Source organism: Grammomys surdaster, unplaced genomic scaffold (genome assembly GCF_004785775.1).
Source record: "Grammomys surdaster isolate TR1022 unplaced genomic scaffold, NIH_TR_1.0 168, whole genome shotgun sequence".
Lineage (NCBI taxonomy): Eukaryota > Metazoa > Chordata > Mammalia > Rodentia > Muridae > Grammomys > Grammomys surdaster.
The window spans coordinates 9,132,003-9,145,040 of record NW_021604616.1 but is presented as its reverse complement, the minus strand read 5'-3'; the positions used below and the strand labels follow the sequence as shown (position 1 = coordinate 9,145,040).

General features: G+C 33.9%; 1 protein-coding gene across 2 annotated transcripts in view; it reads right to left on the bottom strand.

The window, feature by feature from the left end:
• Nucleotides 1-13,038, bottom strand: part of LOC114620332 (vomeronasal type-2 receptor 116-like) — a 44,037-nt gene that overhangs the window by 28,671 nt on the left and 2,328 nt on the right. For both annotated transcript variants that reach the window (XM_028766423.1, XM_028766422.1), the window contains exons 2-4: nucleotides 4,138-4,432; nucleotides 3,019-3,810; nucleotides 2,093-2,308 (exon numbers count right to left, since the gene is read on the bottom strand). In XM_028766423.1, the coding sequence (XP_028622256.1) occupies nucleotides 2,093-2,308; nucleotides 3,019-3,810; nucleotides 4,138-4,432 (1,303 nt within the window). The remainder of the gene's footprint in view (nucleotides 1-2,092; nucleotides 2,309-3,018; nucleotides 3,811-4,137; nucleotides 4,433-13,038) is intronic.

Genomic DNA, 13,038 nt, shown 5'->3' with positions numbered 1-13,038 from the left:
GGATCCATTGCTCCAGATGCATATGTAGCAGAGGATTGTCTTAAGTGGCATCAATGGGAGGGGAGGCCCCTAGTTCTTTGAAGGATTGATGCTCAGCATAGGGGAATTCTTACAAGGGCCATGAGGCAGAAATGGTGGTGGGAAAGGACCCTCATATTAGCCTTGGGTGGGTCATGGGATAGGGGATTTGCAGACTGGAAATCAGGAAGGGGGATAACATTTGAAATTTTGGAAAATTTTTTATTGGATATTTTATTTATTTACAATAAAAATGTCATCCCCTTTCCTCATTTCACCACCCTAGAATCCCATATCCCATCACCACTCCTTCTATATGCTTTTATGCCATTTTAATTACATGCATTTATTAAAATCAGTTCTAGGGAGTCTAGCAATAAAATAGATGCAAATAGTCAAGGAACTAGATATCAAAACACAAACACAATTAGAAGGTATGAAATCAATACATTACATTAATTGCTAACATTTGAAATTTAAAAAAAATTAAAAAAACCAATAAAAAAATTTTAAAAAATATTTTAAAAGGAAGATATAAAAGACTATACCATTGAGAAGGCAAATGAGTTTAAATTTTGGTCTAAGAATTATCATACTGTTAAAAAACTTTAGAACCTTAATGAGTTAAGGACAAGTTTGTGAAGCATTAGTGATTAGGAACTAACACTGTCTTTGTACTTCCTGACACCTGTGTTGAGTATCTTAACTTCTGCTATTATTGTGACTCTTTAGTATCAATTTGAAATGATTTGTAATTACCATGGTAAGAAATAAACATTTGCTTAAAGGAAGAAATATGTAGATAAATTTAGCTAAGGTGAAAAGGGTCAGTTAAAGTTTAAATGTCACTATTAATTGTACAATTGTGACAATTGTGGAGGAGATAGAAGACAGGTGTAGTATTTATTGCTTCCTACATTCACATAATATTATATCATCAGCACCCTCTTACATTTGAAAATAATTAGTTTTTAAATATAATGCTCTGTATCCTCAAATTGTTCTGTAAGTTATTTCAAGTTATTACTCACCAATCGATGAGTTAGGACATACTGAGAATCAAAGGACAATTAAAGATGTCAATGGAGTTATTATATGGTATTTTGAAAGAGAAATATTCCATATGAGCTAAAGCATTTGAGTGTCTATTTCCTTTTGACTTTATATGGGATGATATTGAAAAATTAGGGATTCATACTTCCTGATAAAATTATGGTACAGTGGTTAGATTTTGAAAAATTAAAATATTTTCTCAGTTCCAGGTTTCTAATTTTATTTGCTGTTAATATGTATGAATGAAAACATTTTCTTACTGTTTCATATGCCTGTCTACAGTATTACCACTTACTGTCATGCTTCTATTCTTGGTAGACTCTGATGCTTGTAGAAGCATAAAACAAAATATACTCCTTGTTCATAGACAATCCCTCTTACCTCCTACTCAGACAATTCTGTTTTCTTTGCCCCCATCTCTTAAAAACAGAAACAAGACACAAAAAATGTAATAACTCCTCTGCCCCCCTAAATCCAAATCAGACAGGCAAAAGACTAATAAGGCCCAAAAAAAAACCTGTTAAAACCAAAACCAAATTTTTAAAGTCAATAAAAATAGAAATGAGTTCAATATATATATATATATACATATATATATATATATATATATATATATATTCTTTTTTACAAAATACATTTTTGTCATGGATTTTTACCATACAATAAAAAACTATATTTGACATTGTTTCATGATTTTAATCAGAAATGAAATTTTTATCCAATTAACACATGAGTCATTTGGAGCTAAATATTTCACATTACCACATGTCCCATACCTAATTTGTGACAAATGGAAGAAACCTAATCCTCATATGAGTTAACAATGAGAGACTTATTGAACACTATATACTTCCATTGATCTGAATCAAAAAAAAAGAATATCCAGTATACTAGTATAACTATCTGGTGTTTTATACTGAAACTTGAAGTGTAATGGAAATTGAGTCAAGCATCATTATATCCGAAAACATAATAGTGTTAGTAATATAACCACAATGCATTTAGATAATATATATCCCACCTCTGAAAATATTTCTGGCCATTGAATCATTTGTTCAGATAAAGACAACTGTTGACCCTGGGGAGCATTTGCAGTAAAGGATCCTATTTTCACTTTTAATCCAAGACCCTTTGGTAAATTCCAAAGGTTAAGAATGTCATATTCTGCATCTATTGTCTGTCTCCAATATGAACTCCTTTTGTCTCTCACTTCAATGTCCTTCAGGAAAGTGTTAAGCTGAAAGAGAATATAATGTTATATTACATTATGCCCAAGGGGCAGAGTAAAAAGTGAGTTGTGGAATGTGTATTACTGCTGATAATTTCTGCTGTGACTATCAGCATTAATGAAGATCCACGTAATGATGAGAAAACCTGAGTGGGCAGAATGCCATTGTGTTTCTGGATTATTATTGATCTTCAAGTGAAAACTGTGAACCAAGCTGAAGTAAGCAAACAATGACTACTGACCTAAGAAAAGTTGATTTTATTGAAACCCAGAAAGACCCATTTGCTTTTTATAATATATTTAGAGGTTCAGAGTCTAACAAGAGGGGGCTGATGTCTAGAAATTAATTGAAAGACATCATTACTATATAAACAAGTGATCACTGTTTCACTTAAATGTCCCTGCTTTAATTTCTCTTGTAACACATATGTAAATCAATGAGTTTTTAAATTGCAACTATTACTGTGAGAAGATTGAACAGATAGATATTGAAGACATGAACTAGAATATGCCTAAGCATATTTGCTCCTTGTATCTTGCACACAATCTAACAACATCATACTCTTCAAACTACCTTGACATCTAGGTAAGTTTAGAAACACAAAAGGATTCTGTGATTCTGGGAAAGATAAACTAAATTTTACAATACCTAAGATACTGTTGTTGCAATACTCATATGTCGGAGTGCAGACAATAAAATAGAGTAGAAATGTTATTACCTGCCATGGAAAGAACTCCATCTCTTCTCTGTTTTTAAATTGTTGCATTTGAAGTTGCTGAAGTCTCATCTCATGGAGGCTGTGAGCCACAGAATACACACCATTGTAAATACTAATGCTTTCTTCACTCATGGCCACATCAAATATGTGACTGGGTAATACATCCAAAGAAGCATTGATTTGACAGTTGTCCAAAATGTGACAATTAATTTCAGAAAATGAGCACTTGAAGAACAAATACCACAACTTAGGAAGGTAAATGTCTTCTGGGTATTTACTAGGATTAACTGTTTGAATAAATTTGGTAAACTCAAAATTCTCTCTATAATGGTGCTTAAAAATTAGGCTTCCATGGAATGTGTCTAACATGAAATAATCAGCATAGTCAAAAACATGATGCTCAATGTTCATGACCCAGACATTCCATGTCAATAGCCTTTGTGCAATATTTCTCATTACAACTTCTAGAGAATCAATGTCTCCATAAATAATTATTACATTTGTCTCATCTATATTTTCCCAGAATTTGGAAAAATATGAAGTCCATGTGGCTGGAATCATTTTTACAAAAGCTATGCAGATTTTTTTTCTCTCCATCTCCTCTCTAAAATCTGATAGAATTTTATTTCCTTTGTGGTCATCAGGGATGATGAGACCAACCCAGGACCACCTAAAATGAGCCACCAAAGAGACAATGGCAAGTGAAAGAGATGTGTCCTTTGGGGACATCTGGTAGAGAGAAGAATACTGACCACGGTCACTCAAGAGAGTATCATAAGGTCCAAAAGTAATCTGAAAAATTTTGGAAAGAAGAGGAAGAATATCAACATCAAACAAAATTTCATTCCTGAAGCAATAGATGATAACAGAACATTTTTAAAAAACATTCCACTTACTAAATTTTATGGAAATGTCTGCTTAGCCTGTAAGTTTCAAGGACTTGCCTGGTGTTATTTACTACATGAACCTTTCTCTTACAAGCAAGAGGAATTTTTATTGAACTTCATATGTATCCCTTTAATGTTTGGATGATTGATCAATCACTCTTTCAGTTTAAAGACACTTATAATATGAACAAAGAGTACTGACTCTCAGTTCCCACAATCCAAATTCTCTTACCTGTGGAAATTTAAAGAGTTGAAGCAATGTCCCAATTTGGGCAGATGTTATCCATGATGTTCCTGTGAGTGCAGCAGTGAAATTTCTCTTTTTACAATTGTAATTAGGGAAAACCTTTCTCTGCACATGAGCTGTGAGCCAAATAAATGTATTAATAAGTGTTTCCTTCTCAATGAATCTTACATTGTAGAAATCAAATCCAAGAGACACGTTGGGTAAAAGATTGGGGTTCTCATTGATCTCCTCAATGGCAAACAGCAGAGCCAAAATATACTGGTAGTTCTTAAAGTTATACCTGAGTAAGTGGCATAGAAAAACATATGAGGATGATCATATATATCACACATCTCTAGATATTTAGTACAGTAACATTTGTATTTCAAGTTTGATTTTCTAAGGAACGTAATCTAATTTCTTCACTATGAAGAGATGAACTAGGTATAATAACTATGTTAGATTTAGACAAGAAATTTTACTGTTACTACTCATAATCTATAGAACCTCAAAATATATGTCATTTATATTTCATAGATTGATTCTTTGTACATCCTGTTTACAAAGCACGAATCATTTTCCTCCAAAGATCACATTTTTTGGATTTGAGATCTTTGACATTCTGGGGTCTTCACATATGAAAATCCCATATTTTATTATCAACCCAACCACTTTTCAAAAACAGTATCTTAATTAAATAATACTCTGAAGGGAATTTCATTGTGTGTAGCCCTTGTAGCTATTTCTCTGATATAATTTTTTGACTGTGGAAGCATAGAATTACCAGTGTCAGAGAAAAAACATAGAAGAATCTGCTTCTGTATCTGAATTAATTAAATTAAATGAAAGAAGCATCACTCCCTTTATATTTCTATCATTATGTTTATTTATTGTGTTTTATGTGTGACTGTATTCACACCTGTCTCTTAGTACTTACAGTTGTTTGGGGTTTAGGACGTATGAAATCAAGTCAAGACAACATCAGGTTGATTCCCAACTCTTTACCTTATTTATAGTATATTTTATGTATTTCTTATGTATTTATGCAGTTATACATTTTATTCACTTACTTCTCTGTTCCTTGTTTGGTTTATTTAAAAACAAAGAGTCTATGACTTGACTGTAAATTGTTTTGGATATCTGGCTTCTCCTGAACACAGAAATACCAACCTGTCATTTTCCGAGACTACATGGAATAAAGTCATACACCAGCATATGTGCCTGCTGGATTTCTTAATTTTCTTATTACATATGCTTAGATTTCTACATAGCAAACTTGTAGAAATTCTCTAGTTTTTCTTCCTACCCTCCATATGATCACTGTATTACAGGCTTGAACTCAGATTCTTTTGGGAGGTATGAACTCAGTTCCTCACACTTGGAGTGTTCTACTCTCTGAGACATCTCTTCATCCATTTAATAATTGAAGTTATATAAAATCAAAAAAGAGGAAGGGGATGGAATAGGGGGGTTGTAGGGAAAGGAAATGGGGAAAAATAATGACATTTGAAATGTAAATAAATAAAATATCCAATAAAAAATACGTGACATCTTTGGAAAACTATATTTAAAAATCAATGTCCCAAATCCACACCCCAAAAATTATCACTTAATTCCTCTGTCAAAGTGAGTTGATCACAGAAAAAAGAACTTCACTAAGGTTTCATTGTATATATTTTTCTTCTCCCCCAATGCTTAAAAATTTAGCTCAAAAGCAGTAGAAAGAAACTAAGAACCTGAGGCTAACAATACCCTCAGGGAAGCAATGAATTCTCAAGACAAGAAGGAAGTTTTATTTATGATCTCATATTAAATATAATAATATGCAATGACCTGTGAGTGTTCAAGTGAATCAAAATACCAGCAAGAAAAATGGAGATCATCACTAAATCCAACTGCTGTATAAGAGAGAATATTTCTTAGAGTTTTGTTGCTGGGAGGAGACATAATGAGCATGGCTAATCTCATAAAGGAAACCATTTAACTGGGGCTAGTTTTAAGGTTTCGGATTTTAGTATATTATCATCGTGGTGGGATCCATGACACTATACAGGCAGAAGTGATCATCAAAATTTCCTGAGTGCTTTCCATCTTAATCCTCAGGCAGCAAATTAGAAACCGGGAAACCCTGGCTAGACTTGTTCTTCTTAAATGTGTAACCCAACCACCTGAGTGACACAATTCCTATAACAAGCTCATGCCTGCTACAAGTCCACACATCTTAAGAGTGCCACTCAGTATGGACAAAACAACTAAACAGAGTAGTCTAGGGAGCCATGCTTGTACAAATCACAACATTTAATTCCTTGACCCTGATAGGATTGTAGCTATAAAATAGTGCAAAATGCATTTAGTCCAAGTTAATTTTCCATACTCTAAGATAGCCTCAAGTTTGTTTGAAGTCCAAAGCTCAAAGTCTATTCTGAAGCTCATGCAACCATACAATGTAATCCCCTGAAAAATAAAAATAAAAATGCAGATCACATACTTTCAACATGTTATGGGGCAGAATTCACAAAACCTATTCAATTTTGAAAAAAATAAAATAAAGAACATACTCAGAAAATACTTGACCAAAGCAAGATTAAAAACAAACTAAGTAAACTCCAAACTCTGCACTTCCTAGTCTGATTTCAAAATGTTCCTCAAATCTCCAATTCCTTTCACCTCTGTTTATTTCAAAACACTTCTTTCTGTTGGACTTTTTCCATTCCCTATTAGCAGTGCTCCTGGGCACTTATACCACAACTCTGACATCTTCAACATCATGAGGCAATTCAGGATTCTCCTTTAAAGTTTGACATAACAGTTCCTCTAAGTCCCCTTGAACACACACCCCTGATATAATCCTGGCCTTAATAAATGTCCTTAGACACAGAGAAAAATGCCATAACCCCTTTCTTTAATCCTTGACTGTTAATGCCAGAACCACATGGCTGAACCTACCAAGTTATTGTTGCATGCTAGGGCTGGAACATGGCTCCCTAATAAATTAAATTTTCAGTAGTTTTCTGTTCTTGTTGCTTTGATTTACTTTCTAATTTTGGGTATCTTGAAACACAAACTTTAGACAAGGCTGGTGGCCTTAAACCTCTTTTCAGATATTAGAAGCATTGCTGGGTGGAATTGTGCCCAAAGACTTTCACTCCCTTTATTCTATTTAGCATCAGGCTTTTCTTAATATTAATACTTTCCTTAATATTAATCTGTATATATTTGAACACACAAATTAGGTTAATGACAATTTTTAGTACTGTTTTCTCCTCAATCTCTACATTACGTATTTTTGTTTCTCTGGTTTGTACTTTTCTTTATATGTCTTCATGTGCTTAAATAATAATAACCACATGCCAGTGTCAATAAGCAGTTGTATTGACATTTTCTTTGCCAATAGAATAAATCTATAAATCTACACTTTAGCTTCGGGGTCACTTTTTGAACTAGGTCAAAATGCTGCACCGTTCTTTTCCAAGACATCTTAATAGTAATCTCTAGGAAACACTAATATTCATCTCCTCTATGTCCATTTGAGCCAGGATTGGAGAGGTCAAATTACACTCACCAACACTTTTTTCCACATTTTTTCCTTGGTTGGCCTTTTAAGCAGCACTTAAAGGATTTCACTGCATTCCAAAAAAAAAAAAAAAAAAAAAAGTCTCCAAGTCAATATTGCTCCAAAAACAAAAATATTGCCTTTCAAAGCAATAACACTTTCTCTGGTATCAACTTCAATCTTCCTTGTGTTTGGTGGATATGAAGACACAAAATGACCATAACAAGTCTAATGAAGGAAAACTTACAATTTCAGAAATCTTCTCAATTTCATTATGGTGGGAAGCATTGTAAAGTTGAGGAAAAAATGGTCTTAGATAAGGAGCTGAGAGTTTTACATTTTTATACACAAGTAGCAGAAGTGAAGAACCTGAACAAAATTGAGCTTCTTAGAGTTGTTAGCTACCCTTGCATAGGGACACACTACCTCTAGGAAGCCCACAAGGTCATTTTCATGTCTGAAGCCTACTTCGTTGTTCTAGCCTAACATTTAGATTCCTGCCTGATATTATTTTTTTTGTTATACCCCAATATCAGATTCCTGCATGAAGCCCAATTCCTTGTCCTTGGACAATGTCATATTCCTGCGAAGAAGACCATTTCCTTGTCCTTGCCCCATGTCAGATTCTTGCCAAGCAGTCCAAAGGATCTCCGCCTCTCCTCCTTTTTTTGTTTCATTAACAAGATTGAGCCTGTCTTAGGTTGTTCTGATAAGAATGACTTTGTTACCCATCATGGGATATGCATTATCAAAAGCAATATACTTCTGTCATAGGTTGGTAAGGCTCTGTGCACAATCTTATCCATCCTTGGCTTGCCAGCATGTTAACTTAATGACTCTGTCTGGGTTCCATTTTCAGGTTCAAGCCATGTACTTTGGCTGCCAACATGTTGATGTTGTTAAAGAAAAGCTTTAACATGATGGGCAGGAATAAAAGACTCCCCAAAAAAAGGCTGACCAAGCTATATATGCAATTTTTGAAGCTTGACCAAAAGAGAAATACTGACCTCAAACCATGGGTAATTTTGTATGCAATATTTACCACATCAACATTCAGCAGACAACATTCTTTAAATTCATAAGCTTCCTATGTATTTTAAAACTTCCAGAGATGTGTTAGTATTATGCCAAATACACTGCAAGTGTCATTAAACTTCTTCCTAATTATAATGACTACCACTGTAAATTTTAGAACTAACATGAATCTAATGGTGTTTGGCATGACACTCAAGATGGCTCCTTACCCTTAAATTCTGAGCTTCCTTGCAGTAACTTGAATAGGATAAAGAACATCAATCTGTTCTTCCAAATGCCTACCTAAATCCTCTTGTATATTCAACACATTAGTAACATTGATTGCTAAATGATTAACAGAAGTTAACAGAAGTAGCTGTCTTAACTTCTTGTGTCAAAGCAATTGCAGAAGCAGTGGTGCTAGAATAAATGTAATTAAAGTTGTTATACCAGTAATAATCCAGCCTACTACCCTCTTGCTTCTGCTTAAAGCCTGACTCACTTATTCTGGTATTTGCAAGCTATTTTTAGGATTCCAAGGTTCTGTGATACTCAGGGCACTAAAACAAGAGTTGATAAATAGACTTCCATAACTGACTTGCCAGATTCCAAAGCACAAACACAATTAGAAGGTGTATAATCAATGCAACTTAAATTAAATACTGTAGAAGAAACAAAGGTATTTTTAACTTGATAATTAAAAAAAAACCTTAACACATGTGCTAACACCTTTTGAAATTCAGAAAATAACAAAGGTTCCCATAAGAGATCCTTATTCACTTTGTTATCCTCCATAGTCCTGGGAAACAGCCTAACAATTTACTCTGCAGTGGATCTTGGAGTAAACCAGGAGCAGAACTGTCAGACTTCTTGGTTTCTTTTTATATTTTTCAGGGAGTCTTACAGAATAACTTATATTTAAATGCTGCAGAGTAGGACACCTATGTTTATGATATTTTGTTAGTTACTTTTCTGAGTCAGTTTCCTCCTCAGGAGTTGATTTATCCTTTTTTGATTTATCACTACCCTCTCCTGACCTTACTTTCCTGAGACATTTATGGTGAGGAGTAAACACTGTTCTTAGATCCTGATCGAGACAGTAGAAATGAAGTCCCCTCCGAAGAAGGTGAATCTAATGTCTCCTGAGCACAAATGGCTTATTTGTCAATACCTCCCTAAGCACAATCCAAATAGCAAATGCTGTAAGGACCACACCTAGTTACCCATCCTCTGTAAACCAGCTTTTAATATCTAACCCTGTTTTCTGCCATGCATCCATATCTAAAGTTCTCCTTCCTGGAGACCAAAGACTGAGCATTTGTACAAAGTTAAGAAAGTCAGCCAGCTGGCTAGTGCTAATCTTAATGCCTTTTTCTTTAAGAATATGCTTAATAACACCTGTAAAAAAAAAAAAAAAACTCTGTAAGTAGAGTTACATTATCCCCTAGTGAGAGATATACCAAATGAACACAACTCTGAGCTGATGGCTCCTGATCTAAGGTTGATGCTAAGAACTCCCAACAGAACTACTTGGAGAACTTTCTGGTGACAGCTGGCAATTAAAGCCCAAACTGGTGGCTTCTGGCCTACCCTGAGCACTGATGGTACTCAGCCAACCCAACCAGGAGCTAATGGCACCTACTTTCTGCCTCTGTTGATAGCAGCAGGCAATTTCAAGCCAGAGCTCGTGGTGTAACCCAGTTGCTGATGGTACCCAATATCAGCCTCTGCTAATGGCATTTGGGAATATCAGCTCATATTTTCCACCCTAAATAACTACACACTCCCTGGCAAAGGAGTTTGCAAGGTCCAGTTAAGAGTCCTATCTGTGTGAATTTACCTACTTCAAAGTTCCTGTTTCAAGGTGCCAATTTAGGCCTGCAGCCTCCCGACTAAGAGAGGGTAGAGATGGGTAACACAGTAGGACTCTAGTGTGGCTTTAAATTCTGAGGGTCTCCAGACATTCTAGCTTTTAACTATACTGATGATAACTTCTAAAAAGTTCTAAAAACTTCCGTGTTCTTTCTGGGGGTAAAAAGCTGCTGGTTTGGGAGACTAACATCTGTAGCCTGGCAACTAGGGATGAAGTAATGTGGAATTTGTTCTATCTCAGTTAGAAATGTGCAGCTCTAACTTTCAGTCTGCTAGTTGGATGTCTCAGCAAGAAAAAAGGACACTTTGAAAAGTGATTATAGAGTTCATTTCTAAGTTGTAAAAGTTTCCTATGAAAGCTATCTAAGAAAATTGGGAATAGCAGAAAGACCCTAAACAGGACAAAGGGAAAACTTTTTCTTTCTTCTCCTCCTCTTTGTCTAAGAAATGTCCTATCCAAAAAATACTCTCCTCAGCTCTATTCCTCAGACACTTCTCTGTGGCCTCAGCATTTATACATCTTTAATAATACATGATACATGTCAAAAAGTTCATCACAAGTTCACACATAAAATCAAATCATAAATTGAAATAGAAGTTTACAACAGAGAATGTTTGCAAACATATCCATTAAGAATAATTTTGTGCCTAAACATTCATCACCTGTCACAATTCCACAGATTCATTGAAAGTTCAAAACCATAACTAAATTATTTGTGAAGATTTGCATAAATAAACTCAGTCAATATTTTATCTTCTGTCCTAGTACCTATAATAAATCCTAGTTTCTTTTTTGTGATCTTTGCTTAATTGTTTTACCACTTCTTGGAATGTGCTCTGAGTATTAGAAAGTCTAGTCACTATCTAGAAACAATTAACTAGTAACACATGGGAGACAAAGAGTTTTCATTGCAGTTTTGACTATCATAAAAGGACCTAATATGAGTCGCACTAAAAAAAAATATTAATAAACACTAATACAGTTTTAGGAACTCTTGTAAGGCCATGATTAAATATTAAGAAATCTTCTATTTGTCTACATAGCATCACTACTAGACAATACATCTTCCTGCTTCTGCAGAGATCTGCTCAAAGAAATGGACAAATATCTAGGGATTATTATATATGTTTAATAATAAAAGGAAAAGCATGTTTACAGCATAATCTTTGCTAAAATGATTTATTCCTAGGCCTTGCTTATTAGAGCTTTTATATATTATATATATATATATATATATATGTATATGTGTACATATATATATTATAATTGTATATATAATATTATATATTACATATATATAATCTAAAGTGAAGTCATTTCAGGAAGATCAGCTGCTAGTTATCATTTTGTCCTATGATGGCTTCTGACAAAACTTAAAATTGGGGATGAGTGATATAGGCTAAGAGGGAGTGTACTGGACTAGGTGGGGGCTGTGGAGAATATGTTCAATGCACTGAATTGCTTATAAGTGTATATATTGTCATTATTGATATTTTCAAGGAAAATTTTTGTGATGGTGAGGAGGACTTGCTCAGCAATTAAGGGTGTCATTTTTTCCAGGAAACCAAGTTAGATTCCCAGAAATAATATTAGGAAACTCACAAACATCCAAATCTTGAGTATCTAATACAAGTACTGGACTCGATGGGTTCAAATATGAAAGACTCATATACTGACACATAAACACAGACACAAACACACATGCAAAAAGAAAGAGAAAATGTAGTCATAATAATATAAACATGACAGCAAGGAATAGAGGTGTTGAAACATGAAAAGAAAGATCAGCAATCTTGCGGCCTGGTAGAAAAACTGCTTATTGTACCTACTTGAGTATATCTATGAAATTAATTATAATGATATTTTGTGAATTCATGCGTGTGTTTTGAAATAGAATGATTTATAAAGTTCTTTGATATCACAAACAGGAATGACAAAAAATTAGCAAATATTACTTTTATAGGATAACAGAGAGATAAAAATATAAATTAAGTAAAGAATTGATATGTAGAGTGTTTAATTTGAGAAATAAGATCAATGACATTTTCTTATGTGTAGATTTTATATATTCAAATAAACAAATAAAAATTTAAAGATACATACGATTTTTGAGAATTTCATACATGCAAGGAATTAAATAATAATCACTATAAATAGAGCAGAGGAACTTAAAATCTACAGTCACAGAAGAATGATCAAAGACAACTATAATAAAGCAGATTTGATAACTCTCTTTACCTAATTTCAAAAGCACATCCCTTATAATAAGTATATTTTGAAAATGAAAATGATTTTTATCATTTCTTTTCTTGAGATTATAAAACGAGTGTATCATTTATCCCTTCCATTCTGTCAGAATGCAAATTCTTATGCAGCTCCTTTCTCATTTTAATTTCACGTATTCAACAGTCATTTATTGCCCAGGAGGACTTAAACCTACCTAAAACACACACAAATATAAACACCC